This window comes from Lygodium microphyllum, chromosome 12 (assembly GCF_053477565.2).
Source record: "Lygodium microphyllum isolate KBCC chromosome 12, Lygodium_microphyllum_v1.1.10, whole genome shotgun sequence".
Taxonomy (NCBI): Eukaryota; Viridiplantae; Streptophyta; class Polypodiopsida; order Schizaeales; family Lygodiaceae; genus Lygodium; species Lygodium microphyllum.
In genome coordinates this window covers 79,459,389-79,475,406 of record NC_141146.1, presented here as the reverse complement: position 1 = coordinate 79,475,406, position 16,018 = coordinate 79,459,389, and the positions used below count along the sequence as shown (strand labels likewise).

Genomic DNA, 16,018 nt, shown 5'->3' with positions numbered 1-16,018 from the left:
GGGTTTTGTGAAAAAAGACACGGAACACCTAGTGTGGAAATTGAAGAAAAGTCTTTGGGCTTTAGTAAGCACCTAGGGAATGGTACCATAAGTTTGATGTTTTCATGCATTGATAGGGGCATTCTCGTAGTGATATGGATCCATGTATCTACATGAAGAAGGCCTTTGATGGTAGCCTTATTATCTTAGTGCTTTATGTTGATGATATGATTATTGTTGGGAGTGCTCATGTTGAGTTGGATGCTTTAAAGACTTAGCTCAAGAAGAGCTTTGAGATGAAGGACATGGGATAGGCCTTGCACATACTTGGTATGCATATTACATGCAATCGCTCTAAGGGACTTCTCTACTTGTCTTAGAAAGATTATATTCACAGAATACTTAATCATATTCATCTATGTTTCAGGTGAATATGTATCTTCTCACCTCTATAACTATTTGTGCTACTCCTTGCAATGTTCCACCATGCTATGTACTCGCTAACTATTCCTCAACTTCATCAACATCTAAAGAACACCTTTGTTTAATCAATGATATCCTTTCTAATATTCATTAACAAAACCCCATAGATTAAAGAAGAACATCTTCTCATAATTAATGATATCTTTATTAATATTTGTCAACAAAATCCCATAGATTAAAGAAGAGGAGTTAAAAAAGCATTCATGTTCCATCAATTATAGAAGGAAATGAATTATACTCCAATGATTATAAACATAAAATTATAGAACAAATGAGAGACTTCTAAAGACTAGTATGAGGCTTGTATGATGCTTTTGTGACATGGCAAACAAAATGCTAAACCAAAAGAAGCCTTACAAGTCAAACAATCTTTTACTCATCTATGTTGGTTAAATCAATATACATTAGTTTGGGCCATCAAGCTTGGTCCCTATACTCTCTCAATCCCTTCTTATACATGTGTATATATCTGATCACTACGTCATTGCTACATGTGGCAACTAGTTAAATTTGATATCAAAGCACTTTTGCATGATGGCCGTTGATATGGTGCTATGGAGATCCTCCTCAATGATAGCATAGCCCTAGCTCTCAAAGCTTCATCATGATGTTTTCTTTTTGTGTTTAGGGCAGGGCAACCCTTCCTCTTGCAATCACTTTGATACACAAAATGGAAGGGCACAAAGATTGAGAAATATGAAAAAAACAATACAAAAAAATAGCCTTCCTCTTGCAATCACTTTGATAGACAAAACGGAAGGGCGCAAAGATTGAGAAATATGAAAAAAACAATACAAAAAGTTGGTAATTGCATGTTTTCTTGAAAATTTCGGGTGGATGAGAGAGAGAGAGAGAGAGAGAGAGAGAGAGAGAGAGAGAGAGAGAGAGAGAGAGAGAGAGAGAGAGAGAGAGAGAGAGAGAGAGAGAGAGATGTGTAAGGGTTAGGTTTTTTGCCCTAGTCTACACTTCGTAGGTTGAGAGAGAGAGAGAGAGAGAGAGAGAGAGACTCTATGTGTGTGTGTGTGTGAGAGAGAGAGAGAGAGATTCACAGGGTTGAAAGGGCATGGATCATCCCCATGTTAGGGGTAAAGGTGCATGTGCCTAGCCTTCTATGTATTACTACACTAACAGTACCCCCACCTGTACACTATAGGTGGTGGAGACCCATCACTATCAATTCATTCTTTATTATTTCAATGATATTTAAATAAAGGGAAGGTCAGTCACACATTGTAATTGTTGGAGTTCCCACATCTTGTGTCTCTCTCTCTCTCTTGCTCTTACTCCTTTCACCATAGCTCTTGCTTCCACTCACGTGCTTCCACTTAGGGCTCCCTTCAACTAGTATCAGAGCCATTGCACCAACCATTCAAGGAGCTTCTTTATCATTTGCTTTAGCCTCGATTCAAAGCTTCAACTCAAGGTTTGATGGTAGCCATTGTTTATTTCTCTCAAGGTATGCATTGAGTCTTTCCTTCTTCTGGCTTGTTCTAGCTTGCTCTACTTTCCAAGGCTTAGCTGAGCCTTGTTGAGTGCTTATTGAGTTGAGGAGCAGAAAATTTATCCATTTTGAGTGGATAAAGAGTGTGTTGTAGAAGTTGTGGACAACTATGGTAGCTAGATAACACTATTGTATTTTGGCCATAACTTTTGCATACGGTATCGGATTTAGGCGTTTTATAGCTAAAAACAAAGAGCACAATGAGAGCTACAAATATTGCACTCAAAAAGTTGATTCTACACAATTTTCTATTCTTTGTTTCACATAAAATAGAATCGTTTAGTTTTGGACAACGAACAATAAATTTCATAATGCATATTTGATGCTTTAGGGATGCTATTTTGGTGCCTAAATGGTATGGTTATGCTTTTGGGACTCATTTGAGCTTGAAATATCTCAAATTTCACTATCATTTTAGTGCTATAATAACATGGCAACAAGCATTTATCAGTGAAAAGCTTATGCCTAATAATAATCTATGCTTAACAAAATACTCAGTGGATGTACTGCTACTTCAATTGTTATGTATACTTCTCGATATGCTATGGCATGCTTTCGAGGTGATATTTGAGCTTTGTTACATTGATATTGGCACTGGTTACATGTCTTGGTTACTTCAATGGCTTATAGTTATGAGCTTGAAGAATCTATTGGGTTTTATGCTCCCAGCTTATTCTTTATGTATCTTAGATTCTCGAATGTTATTCACATGGTATTTTGACCTTTTGTTGCTCATTTGGCATTCAACTTTTACTTCAGCTGGAGCTACTTGACTTTATGTACTGAGCCACATTGGCACTTGAATATACTACAAAGCATTTGGTTTATGCAGTTGAGCTTGAGCTTATCACAGTGAGACTGTGGGACTCATTATGACATGTACATGCTCTCTTGATATTTATTGGATGTAGTCACCTATCGTAGGCCGATTTGATCTCTTGGCTTGGACCTGTACTTATGTTTGTTAAGGTGTTGTTAGTGGTATTTATATGCTTTTGGGTTATATATTGAGCTTTCTCAGTGGTTTATGCATTTGGCCGTTCTCTTCATTTATCCTTGAGACCTACCTTGTGCATGATGTCTATGCCTATTGCATGTATGGTTTCTAACACATTACAATTGTGACAATCTTCTCAATGCTAGTTGTTCATGGCTTCTTCGTTCTTGGTTACTCATAGTTGGTTGTTGGAATATTCAACAATTTATCACAATAGGCTATCATTTCAGTTTTATGCATTTTGTTTGAGGGCAATCACCTAGGCTTGACAGTCTTTTGCTTATAAGCCGTGGACAGCTCATTATTTTGAAACTATCTTTTATCTTTCGCTTGATTTAGTAGTGGTTTCGGGGCTAATTTGTAAGGTATTACAGCAACCTGTCTTACCCTTCTTTGTATTTGCTTGGTCTCATTATGGCTAGTGGTTCTTGTCACAACAATGCTATCTTCAATATTGAGAAACTAGATGGGACCAATTAAAGCTATTGAAAGACCTAGATATAGCAAGCTTTAGTGCAGACCACTCAAAAATGGGGTGCCAAAAGCTCGAAAAACATTGTGGCTAAGGATTGGGACGAATTGGATGAGCTATGTAAGTCCTCAATTATTTTATCACTCTCTAAGTACAATGTTGTAACTAGAAATCAAACTGTATATGAGCTTTGGACACATATTAAGAAACTTTATGATAAGCAAAGTCTTGCATCTCAAATGTATTGGTTGAAATAGTTGATCAACCTTCGTATGAAGAAAGGGACTTCTATGTCTACACACTTGAATGAGTTTCACACCATCATCAGTCATTTAGCTTGCAAGAGATTGATTTCAAGGATACTTTACATCCTTTATTTCTGCTTGGTATTCTACCTAAGTCATGGGACACTTTTCGTACAGTTCTATGTGCTAAGGATGGGCTGAAATTGCACGACAATGAGAGCGCCCTCTTGACAAAAGAGGTGAACAAAAAGAATGTGCATGGTTCCTATATATCCCATGCATTGACTATGAGAGGCAACTAAGATGGAAATAGCCATTGTAGAGACTCTAACAAGTAGGTCTAGGACACGTGGATAGTCCCATGGCCGTAAGTTTGGTCTTACTTGTCATTATTGTGGGAAAGAAAGCCATATTTGGCCACATTACCATAAAATGCATGAAGACAAGTGCAAGAAAAAGGAAAAGGGTAAAGTGTAGGACAAGAATGACGATCATAGAATTGTGCCGAGCAAGTCTAGTGTTAAGATTGAAGATATTAATATAGTACAACCTAATGTATATGATGATCTTATCTTGGTAGCTTCTTCTTTGGATGCTTCATAGCTAATTGATGCTTTGTCAGGATATACTCATAGCTGGTTGATAGATTCAAAGGCTTCCTTTCATGTGACCCCTCATAGAGAGTGGTTTCACTTCTAACACAATATGACTAGATTTGTCCATTTGGGTAATGACCTGGCATTGGAGATAGTTGACATTGGTGATGTCCAGCTGTGTTTTGGTTTAGATAGCTTGTTCACTTTTCATGATATACGTCATGTACCAGCTCTCAACGAAGAGCCTTATCTCTAATGGAACCTTGGATGATGCAGGTTATGTTGTCTCTTTTGGTGATTCCTCATGGAAGATTACTCGTGAGAATCTTGTTATTGCACGTGGTGCCAAGTCTAATGCCCTCTATCCTTTGCTTATATATGGGTTAATTGACCATGTTTTGGCTATGGTTGCAATCCCACATGTATCTCTTTGTGGCATCGTTGCCTTAGGCACATGTCTTTAAAAGAAATGAAAATGTTTACCAGTTTACTATATTTTTCGCCCCTAGACTATAAGTGTTTTAAATCTTATGATCATTGTTTATATGGTAGACAGACACATAGTACACATAAGAAGTCTAATGTGAAGTGCATGGGTGAGCCTTTGGCTCTTGTTCATTCAGATGTATGTGGTTCCATGCCTTGTCAGTCACTAGGTGGTATGAAGTACTTTGTCACATTCATTGATGATTACTCACACAAGACCTTGGGATTACCCTAAGCAAATATCAGATGTCTTGTCTACCTTTTAGAGTTGGCTTGCTCTTGTTGAGAATCAATTTGGGTATAGATTGAAATACCTAAGATTTGATCATGGGAGTGAGTATGTCTCAAAAGCTTTTGAACAGTTTTGCAATGAGCAAGGTGTTAAGCATTAGTTAACTTCCCCTTACACCCCTCGCCAGAATGGTATTGCCGAATGCATGAATATGACGATTTAGGAGAGAGTCTATAGTATGCTTAGCCAAGCAAACTTACCATAATACTTTTGGACTAAGGCAATTACTACTACCGTACACTCGATTAACCGGTCCCTTTTCACTACTATTGATTGCCAAGTTGCAGAGGACGTATGGATAGGAAAATCTCCATCCTTTGCTCATTCGTCTTTGGTTGTGAGGTATTCTACCATGTTCCCACAAGGAAAAGCACAATAAGCTAGATCCTAAGTCCGTAAAATGTGTATTTCTTGGTTATGGAGATACAAGTGAGATGGGCTATCACATATGGGATCCACAGGCTTACAAGGTTATTCACAGCCATGATGTAGTTTTCCATGAGGAAAAGATGCATAAGCAACCTAAGCAGGTAGTTGAGATACACAGGGTGATCTTTCAGGAGGAGCCTCCTACTCCCGTACAACCAACTAGACAGCATGCAACACAGCTAATGCTCTAGTGGCCCATGCCCTACTTGTTGTGCAGGATCAGCTTTCTTTGAGACATTCTACTAGAGCTAGATGTTAGTGTGAGTGCTTTACACCCTCTGTGGATTATGTTATGGTGATAGATGTAGATGAGCCTCTCTCTTATGATGAGGCCATGCATAGAGATGATAGGAACTCATGGGATAGGGCTATACAATCAGATTTTCACTCCTTACAGACTAACCATACATGGGATTTAATTCCTTTGCCTAGTGGCAAGAAGGCATTGTCATGGTCAAAATGACGACCTTACCCTTGGTATTAGCATTGGTTGCTCATAGATCTAGACCTTTATTAGATGGTTGTAAATATTCCTTTTTTACATGGAGACTTGCATGATGAGATCTATATGCAATAGCCTAAGGGCTTTGCAGAAAAAGGCAATAAATACCTAGTGTACAAGTTAAGAAAGAGCCTTTATGGCCTTAACCAAGTGCCTAGGGAATGGTACCACAAGTTTGATGCTTTTATGCATTCATAGGGATATAGCTGCAGTGCTATGGATTTGTGTTTATACATGAAGAAGGCTCATGATGGCAACCTTATGATTTTGGTACTCTATGTGGACAATATGCTTATTACTGAGAGAGCTCATGATGAGTTGGATGCCTTGAAAACCTAGTTCAAGAAGAGCTTTGAGATGAAGGACATGGGATATGCCTCGCATATTCTTGGGATATGCATCACGTGTGATTGCTCTAAGGGCCTCCTTTATCTATCACATGAGTATATCCAAAAAGTCCTTGTGCGGTTTCAAATGCAAGATGGTAAGCCTATTGGCTGCCCTCTATCTTCTCATGTGAAGGTTAGTTAGGCCAATTGTTTGTAGTTTGATGAGAAGAAGGTTGAGATGGCCAAGATCCCTTATGCATTTTTCATGGGTAGTTTGATGTATGCCATGATAGCCACTCATCCTAGCATAGCATTTGCAGTGGGAGTTACCATACACTATATGCCTACACTTGGAAGACATCATTGGGATGCCGTCAAGGATATCATGAGGTACTTGAAGGACACATAAGCTATGTGCATATGTTATGGTGTCCAGGATATGGGAGTCATGGGGTACATTGACTCTGATTATGCAAGACATATAGACAGTAGAAAATCCACCTCTGGCTATGTCTTCACCTTTGTTAGAGATGATATTGATTGGATGTCTAGGGTGTAGAAATGCACGGTTCTCTCTACTACCGAGGGTGAGTATGTTGCAACCATTGAGGCTTTCAAGGAGGCTCTTTGGTGCGGCACACCTTGGTATTACTGATGTGGTCTCTACACTGCATTCGGATTCCTTGAGTGCTATCTAGTCAGTCAAGAATCCAGTCTTCACATGGAAGATGAAATACATTGAGGTGCATTATCACTTCATTAGAGAGGTCGTTGAGGACATGTCTATTGACCTTGTCAAGATCTCAATTGACCAAAATTTTGCAGATCTTCTCATGAAAAGTATCTTTAGCATAGTGTTTTACCTTCCTTAGGCAGTTGATAGGCATTGGATGAGATGACATCTTTCCTCATCTTATTGTACTTATGTACATTTGTACTTTGTTACTTTTTTCTTGTTCTCTCCTTTCAGTAGGGACACATTTTCCTTTAAGTGGGAGGTTGTTGAGGTTAAAGGTGCCTGTGCCTAGCTGCCCGTGTATTACTACATTGATAGTGCCCGCACACCTGCACATTGCAGGTAGCGAGTGCCCATCATTATCACTTTATTCTTTATTCTTTTAGTGACATTTGAATAAAGGGAAGGCTGGTCACACATTGTGACTGTTGGAGTTCCCACATTCTCTCTCTCTCTCTCTCTCTCCCCTTCCACATTGACTCGACTCCACAAGTGATGACAAAACCCCACTTGAGATATATCCTGAGCCGTCCCCCCCAGCCCTTGGTTTGATTTGTCATACGATATCGTCTCTTGTACTTGCTCTCCCATTGTTGGTTCGAAATGATCAACGTTGCTTGTTGACTTCAAAATCATATTTATTTTATTATACATATTATTTTGAGGATAAGGATATCAACATTAGGATCATTGAATTTTCTCTTAATAAATGTCCCACTATCCTAGGCGTTGAGGGTGTTTGCGGATCAATTGTAATAACAATATGGTTGATCTATCTTGCTAATACTTTAGGATTGGCAAGCATTTGACAAACTAAGAAAATGTTGATTAATCTTGTACACATGGTGAGCAATATTTCCAAGTGCCCATTGGTATGGATGTTTACATGACATCAAGATAAGGTCAACATTAATACTATTGCTTGTGCTCAAAACACACTTTGACATGTGAAATGCGATGTGATATGAAGTGCATAGTGCTTCTCTATACATTTCATACTTGGATGATATCGTAAGTGATATGAAATGCAAAGCATTTACCTACACTTTTGTATCAATGTGCAAAGCACAGGAGTTAGGTTTGGTCAGATGAGTAGGGAAGTACACTGACGTATGGCTTGTATGGCAAGTGCTTGTGTATCCAAAAGTGTCAGGGCAAGTTTGCCTGTTTTTACTTCGTCACTCAAATATAGATATAGAAGTTTGAACCAAGCTTCATCAAGTTAACAATGGGTACATGCCTCTCCCAAAGAATGGATAAATTACTAAAAAGTTCGTTGCACTTTTCTAGTTGTAAAAATACGGTTGGCTTAGGCTAGTTACATAGACTATTTTGTGGATGGATGAAGTCTCCCTAATGCACGAGTCAGTGACTTGACAAAATATTTGCTAGATAGGTAGCCTTCCTCGTCCAAGGGATGACTAGATAGATTGCATAGTTGGGGGGACATGTGATTTTGCAAAAAATTAAGGCTTTGTGGCCGAGAAATCTAATTTGTTTTTGTAATTAAATGTGGGTGGCCCTCAATGTGTAAGGCACCCTCAGCCATGTTCCCCATGTGGTGGTCTTCTTCTTCCCTTCATCACTGGGTAGGAATTGGGCAGGGCTTGGTGGTGTGTAACAACTCTTATCGGAAAGTCTTTCTAGTGTGTGGCATGAGGCCATTGGTTCCATCCCAAACATTTGCAATAGGTGGTATGAAGTGGGTTTCCATGGATACTTTTCAAAACCGGTCTAGTACTTGCCACATCAGATCCATGTCCCTTGCGCTCAACTATTGAGCACTTGTCACATTGGATCCACGCCTTATGCGCCGCTCAAATCCATGCGTGTTGTGCTCTCCTCCTGCGTATTTTAAAAATGCAAATTCTATTCTATTAATTGGGAAGTCGTTTACAAGCCCTTGAGCAAAAGGGGTATTTTAATGTGGACCCTGCTTACTTGGAAACATGTGTTTTCACAGATGCAGTGTGGAGATGGCTCCACGTGGATGATGGAGTGTGCAGATGCGTCCACGTGGAGGATGGAGTGTGGAGATGCGTCCACGTGGAGATGATGTGAGGTATTCTCAGGTGCTTGGAGGAACCAACTTTGTTTCCAACCACAATCCAAAAGGCCCACAGGCTTCCCGAGAAAATTAGAATCCCGCAGCGGAGCCCACCAACCAAGGTTATTGCTACGTTCTCTTTCCCTCTCGGGACTGTTTTGATTAGTCTTTTTCCTCTCTCTCTCTCTCTCTCTCTCTCTCTCTCGCGGGATTCTGTGCGTTTCACCGTACCATGCGAGCTTCCATCGTTGGTTGCGGCGGATGAGCTTAGGTCAAACTCTGTCCTGGTAATGTCTCGCTTCTCTCATGGCCGCCTCTCGATTTCTGGCCTGAGAGGTCTACTGTCGGAGCGTCAAAAATTTCATCTTTCTTGCAAATAATAGGCAGCCCTAACAGGTGTCCTTGCCTTCGCCATATCCGCCCTATCACCGGTGGCCGGAGCCAGGAAATGTAAAATGTGTCGTTTGTGTATACAAATCAGCCTTATGCCGTTGGTCCACTCCTGAAGAAATCCATGGCGTTTGCAGCGTCTTCTCGGTCTATCGTCACCCTCCAGAGGCCAGAAGCTTGCTTCAATCGCTCTCTAAAGGTATGCTCTGTCTTGCTGCCAAGAAGATTGCAGTTTGTGCTGTCAAGTGTGCTTTCTGTTTGTTTCCTTAAAGGTATACTCTGTCTTTTTTTCAAGAATATTGTGTTGTCAAGTACGCTCTCTGTTCGCTTTTTCAAGAGCATCGCAATTTCTGCTTTCTTGTAGTTGCCGGAATCTGATTATGCCCAAAGTATATGTCGAGTGTGCTCTCTGTCTGTTTTTTCAAGAACATCGCAATCTGTGCTTTCCTGTACTTATCTGACGTGGATTCTGCCCAGAGTAGATGTGTCAAGTGAGCTTTCTGTTTGTTTTTACAAGAACATCGCGATTTGTGCTTTCTTGTACTTGGCTGACATTGATTATGCCCTGAGTAGAGGGTGAAACGGAGCGGCTGGCAACCTATCGCATTTCCAGAGGAGAAACATAAATATTGGATCACCATCAAAGCGGACTTGAACAGTCCGAAGGCTCTTAGTGATAACAACAATGAGAGATTTTCATCGGACCCCACACGAGCAGCCCTGGAGAGGCTGTTCTTGCAAAGTGAGAAATTAGAACAAAACTCTGATGGACTTGAGGAAACGAAATCGTTTGGTTTAGATATCTCCTCGTTGAAAGGTTATGTTCGTGATGCGATTGAGGCACTGCACTTGAAGGAAGAAGAGCTCAGAGCTGCCGAGTCTGCTGTTAAGGCAGATGAGCAGGACCTCAAACGGGCCAAATATGCTCTGTTGGACCGTGAAAGAGAGATGGAGAAAGCCCAAGGCATGCAAGCTAGGATCAAAGATGAGCTTATTTTGGCAAAGCAGAAGTGTGCTGAGCAAGCAATGGAGCTTAGCACATTGAAAGAACAGCTTCGACTACAAGCAAAGGAACTAAGCTTGCAGAAAGATGTCTGCTGCAACATGGAGAATGAGCTTAGGCAGCTGAGAACTGAGTTGTTTCAGAAGGATGAGGCTCTTGCAGATGCGAAGGCAAAGGTTGAGACCATGACCTCGAGATTGGCAGAAGCAAGGGACTTCATTTCAAAGCAGGCTAGCCAATTAGGCGAGTTGAGAGATTCTTTGCAGGTGAGTGAGAAAAACCTGGCTTTAGCTGAAAGGGAAAAACATTTGCAGCAGGAAAAGCTCAAAAGAGCTGAAGCAGAGCTGGAGAAGCGAGCCCTCACTTGGCTGAAGGTACAGGAACAGCTGAAAGTCCTAAAGCAAGACCTGTCATCTAGCAATTTTAGGGTTGATTCTGTGGAACAGGAGCTCAGGAGGTGTCAGTCTCTACTTTCTGATGTAAGGGGTGAGCTAGAAGCCTCGCAAAAAGAGATTCAGAGTTTACGCAATAGGATAAAGAGACAGGAAATGGAGAATAAGCAACAGCGGAATGAGATTCTCAATGAGAAACGCTTCTCAAGGAACCTGGAATTAGATTTGGCTCAACTGCAGAAAAAATATGCAGAAGAAAAAGAAAAGGCCCTTAGTTTACAAGAGTCCTGTAGTGATCTCAAGAAAGAGTGTGACAATGTGGAGCGACAGATTGAATCATTGACGGTGAAGCTACAAAAGGAGAAAGAAGATTTGCGAGAGTCCACTGCTCAGGTCAATGCTTTGAAGCTGGAGCTTCAACACAAGGATTCGAACCTTTCTGACACACAGCTTTTACTGCGGCTGAAGGAGACGGAGCTCATTAGTGCAAAGATGGAAGTCCAAAAGGTAAATTCTGATCATGCTAACAGTCAGATGCTGTTGAAAGACAGAAGCTTAGAGCTGGAAGCAGCTCAAAAAAAGGTGATTCAACTACAAAATGAGGTTTTTAAGCTGACAGCCAACTTGGAAGCTAAAGAGGCAGAGCTTGGCAATGTAACTTGCCAGTTGAAGGACAGGGAGAAACAACTCAAAGAGATTACTACAACCTTGAACAGTAGTAGCATCAAACTTTCAGAAGTCACATCCTTCATTGAGCAGATTGCAGCATTATCCCATAACCTGGTTACTGCTAGTGACCCTGCCAAGGCTGCAGTGATTAATGGGGATACACAATTATCTGAAGCCAATTATCGGTTATTTGCTTCAAATCGGGAAAATCTGGAGAAGGAACTCCAGATTCAGTATCTCAGGAAGAAATCAGCAGAGGATAACTTGAAGTTGCAGGAAGTGGATGCAGAGCTTAGTTCACTGAAGGATTCTCTTAAAGCCAAGGAGCTTGAGCTTCTAGAAGCTCACACGAACCTTGATATTAAAGATCAAGAAATAAGAAGTATGCTTCAAAGGCTAGAAGCAAGGGAAGGAGAGCTAGAGAAGATGAGGAATGAAATAATTCAGGAAGCAGAGGGGCTGACCACACTTTATACTATCGCACAAACTCGAGTAGGACCAAATGGACAAACCCCAGCTGAGATAGCTCTGGAAAAGCTTGAGCTTGAGTCTGCAAGACTTGATGTGGAGGCTGCTATGTGTGCTCTGAATAAGCTTTCTGAACTGGGCAAGCAGCTTGTAAATGGCACGGGACAAGATGTGACAAACTCAGATTCCCAAGTTTGTTCAGAGTCATCCTCTGATAAGGTGGAAACACATAATCACATTGAATTGGATACATTCAATTCAATGAAAAAAAAGCTGAGTGAGAGAGAGTCAGCCCTTGAGGCCACAAAAATTGCAGTTGAGAATCTCTCCGAACTCACCAGAAGCTTGTTAGGAAAGGTTGGTATGGATTTATCTGTGGAGGGTCTGACAGCAGAGCAAGTTGTTTCGGTTTGATTAGGCTTCAACAATGTTGTTCACAATGGCACATCTGCTGTCCACTACCTGTTCTTGCTATACATAGTTTTATATAGGTATTGGACATGGTTAGTGCCCTTTTATGTAAAGTAAGAATTCTGGTATAGGAGGATTAAAGTTGCCTCAAATGTATTCTATTCTTTAGCTTGACCACCCAGTTGTTTACATTGTCCTTCTATTGGATTGTTAGCCAGAAGCGAGGGGAGATGCTGAACGATTGTCATACTGTCCTATTGGATTGTTGGCCAGAAGGGAAGAGAGATGCTGAATGATAACCAAGTGACATGGGGCCACATAGGCTTGTTGAATGTTGCATGTACTAAACACAGACCTGTTCTGTGAGCAAGAGTGCTGTTGTTGAAACTTTTGGCTGAAGGGTACATGGGACATAATTATTGTAAGATGAATGTGGGTCCTTGAAAGGTGTGTATTGCACTTAGTGTATTAGTTTTGAGAGTACTATTCATCTTATCGTGCTTTACATATGATTATGGGATCTGAAGGTAATGTCAGTTTCTCTAAGGTTGGTGTTGCACCTGTGTACTCATTTTGACTGTACCCATTTATCTCCTTGTATTTTACATATGACTATATAGTATTTCCAAACATCTTATTGTGCTTATTTTAAAGTTTGGATAATCTAAGATTTCAATAGCAAAATGTGTACGATTGTATGCAAGCCCACAGTTTCTGGTTAATATGAGTTGAATATTGATGCCAAAATCCTGACTGGAATCCCTTGATAGCAGTTCTAAAATTATAGTATTTTAGCATGCTAAATCTTTCAGTCTTTTTGCACCAGTGCTTCGATGACTAACTGGTGGATTTGGAGCTTGGCTTACCATTCAGGATTTTCAGTAACCATTTTAACATATAGAGAGGATAAGATTGAAGTTTGATGGGAAATCTGTTGTCAAACATCCAGACCTGCATTGTGGTAAAAGATTTGGAAATTAAAAACTTACTTGAGCCTTCCATATGACTTAGTTTTACTGCACTATTATCTTCAAGATTCTGGATTGGAGGGGGAGAGAGTCTTGCTGATCTGAAACTTGGCTCTGTGGGAACTTGGGCCATAGTTTTGTGTTGTCGTTCAGGAAAAGTATTTATTGGTGAGTAATGGCAGAGGTTCTTTCGCAGCAAATGTATGATAAACTGAAAATGCTTGCAGAACTGTTTATAGCTGAAAATCTTGTAGATTCTCTTACACTTATCGTGCTGCTCTTAAGTTTTGGTGGGAATGCTCTGTTATCTCATGGGCACCTTTTACCTTAGGGTTTTTTCCGTGTGAACACTCCTCAATGGGTGTGATACTTAGTAACTTGGGGATTGTACTTTCATTCAGTCTCACATAGTGGATGTGACCTTGCAGCACTCTCCTTCACTTGTTCATTGTGAGAGTGTGTGCTTGTTGCAAAATCTTAATCTAACAATGGTAGTAGAGCCATGGCCCTTCTTAGCCGTCACCTTGCTTGCACATTGCCATGGCCATTGTTGAACCTCGCGCTTGGTTGCTCTTTCCCTTGCCAATTGTCTTGTTTAGCTTGTTGGTAGCTTGCATAAGTTGCACTAGTTTGCTCGTCATTATTGTTGTCAGTCTAGTTGGTCATTGTCAATGTTTGCCGTGCTTGTCATAATTAAAGGTTTGCTTGCGTTGTATGACTTGCCAACAGGAGCCGCCAGTTCCACGTCATCACCTTGATAGCCTTGTGCCACATCCCCTTTGTCTTACTACGTCGACAAGCCTTGACAACTTACGTGCTATTCTTGCCATGCCAAATTCGACCCATCACGTTGTTTGCCAGGCGTTGATTGGACCAATACACTATTCCATTAGCTCTGTCAGTCCCACGCTTTCGTCATTGCTCATTAAAATCATGCTCGTCGCTTGTTGCTTGACTTGCACTTATTGCTTGGCATCAAACATGTAGTCGGCAATTTGTGCCACATTACCAACAGATTCGTCGACGTTTTGTTTTCTCGATATTATTTTGCATTAAAATAATCAGTCGCAAGTCTTATTTAACATTGAGTCCTTTGAATTGCACATGTTTGTGTAAGGTGTCATTGTAAAGCATAAAATTTGAGGGTTTTATAGCCGACCCAAATTTCCCCCAAATTTCTTTTAGAATTTGAGAGCTTTTGCCTAAACATCTCGAATTTCACCAAAATTTTGGCGATTTTGAACTCGATACTCAAAAATTGCTGATCTTGTTTCAAAATTTAGGGCTTTCACATTCGAGCTTTCAAACTTTACTAATTAAATGTGGGGCTTTTGCAAAATTTTCCCAAGGTAACCAATTATACCTTTTGCATTGACATTTGTGCACATTGGAGACCTTTCAATTGAAAATTCATCGATGCCATCAATTTTTTGAAAGATTATGAGTTTTTGGTATTTTGTTTACTTTATTTTTGCGTTGCAATCGCATTGGTACTTTGCACATTAGTTGGTTGTAAGAAAATAAAAAATTTCAACAAGCAATTGGCTAGGCAAAATGATTTGCTTAGACAAATTAGATGGCACTATCTTGTGTAGGCATACATGATGAAACATGTGCTTGTTGCCAAGTAGCTTTGGGGATATGTATGTGGTTCAGAAGTTAGGCTTGTAGGCTTGGTTACATAGAATGCTACATGTTCTTCTAGCTTATCCACTATCACCAGTGGATCTTTCGCTCCAGCTCTTTTGCCTTCCATAGTAGATCAGTTGAGGTGGGATGGGTGTGATGCCCAAGCTCATGCTTTGATTGCACTATTGTACAAAAGGCAAGTTATCCCACGTATTTGGTCATGCACAACGGCCAAGGATGCTTAGGATAAACTTGCTTCATTTTATCAGGTGTGCAATGAGGCTTGTGTAGCCTATTTGTGTAAGTAGCTTGAGATGGAGCACATAAACGGAGGGTGATTTTGTGGATGCCTACATTACATGTGTCAAGGATATCACAAAGCAACTTTCTAATATTGATGAAATCATTCTCGATGAATCTCTTGTATATATGGTCTTGGTTAGTCTACTTGATACTTAACACGGTTTTGCCACTACACTTTGTTTACTTGCAAAGAGAAATGTAATGCTTACACATCTGATGCATTGGTATCACTATTGTTGCAAGAAGAGCAGTCAAGGGCGAATTGCTTTAATAGAAGTATGGATAATCAAGCATTTGCAAGCAACGAATCGAAACAAAGGGAAGGTCATGGCAACCCTCAAAGGCCAAAGGAAATGCAAAATGGCTTCTTTTATGGACTCCTTGAGCACCAAGGATGATGATGCTAAGAAAAAGAGATGCAATTATTGCACCATGTTATTGAACTATGCAAAAAGAGGATGTCAAGTGAAGAGAAGAAATAATCAAACATGAGTATTGTTAAAAATTCAGCAAATGCAAAGGATACAACCACACATTTAGCAAGCTTGGACAGTCTTATGCCTTTGTTGTGGTTGTTTGTATGACTTCTTCTTCACATGAGCATGGTTTTTCAGACTGAAACTTGTAGCACATGGTATTTTGACAGCGGCGCTTCTAAGCACATAACGTCCCTTCATGACTTGTTTGTATA

The 16,018-nt window shown here is 40.3% G+C and overlaps 1 protein-coding gene across 2 annotated transcripts; it reads left to right on the top strand.

The window, feature by feature from the left end:
* Positions 1–9,249: 9,249 nt before the first annotated feature.
* LOC148027965 (uncharacterized) lies at positions 9,250–13,077 on the top strand. 2 transcript variants are annotated; one of them, XM_087689661.1, is made up of 3 exons: positions 9,250–9,381; positions 9,491–9,683; positions 10,058–13,077. In XM_087689661.1, the coding sequence occupies exons 2-3, from the start codon at positions 9,609–9,611 to the stop codon at positions 12,428–12,430; spliced, it is 2,448 nt and encodes an 815-aa protein (XP_087545787.1). In that variant the 5' UTR covers positions 9,250–9,381; positions 9,491–9,608; the 3' UTR covers positions 12,431–13,077. The 2 variants fall into 2 exon arrangements, with proteins under 2 accessions (XP_087545787.1, XP_087545788.1); XM_087689662.1 differs by having other exon boundaries at positions 9,262–9,381; positions 9,540–9,683.
* Positions 13,078–16,018: the final 2,941 nt, after the last annotated feature.

Coding starts and splice junctions, on each gene's coding strand:
- LOC148027965 (XM_087689661.1), top strand. CDS start 9,609: ATGGCGTTTGCAGCGTCTTCTCGGTCTATCGTCACCCTCCAGAGGCCA. Junction 9,684..10,057: donor GCTTCAATCGCTCTCTAAAG/GTATGCTCTGTC, acceptor TGCCCTGAGTAG/AGGGTGAAACGGAGCGGCTG.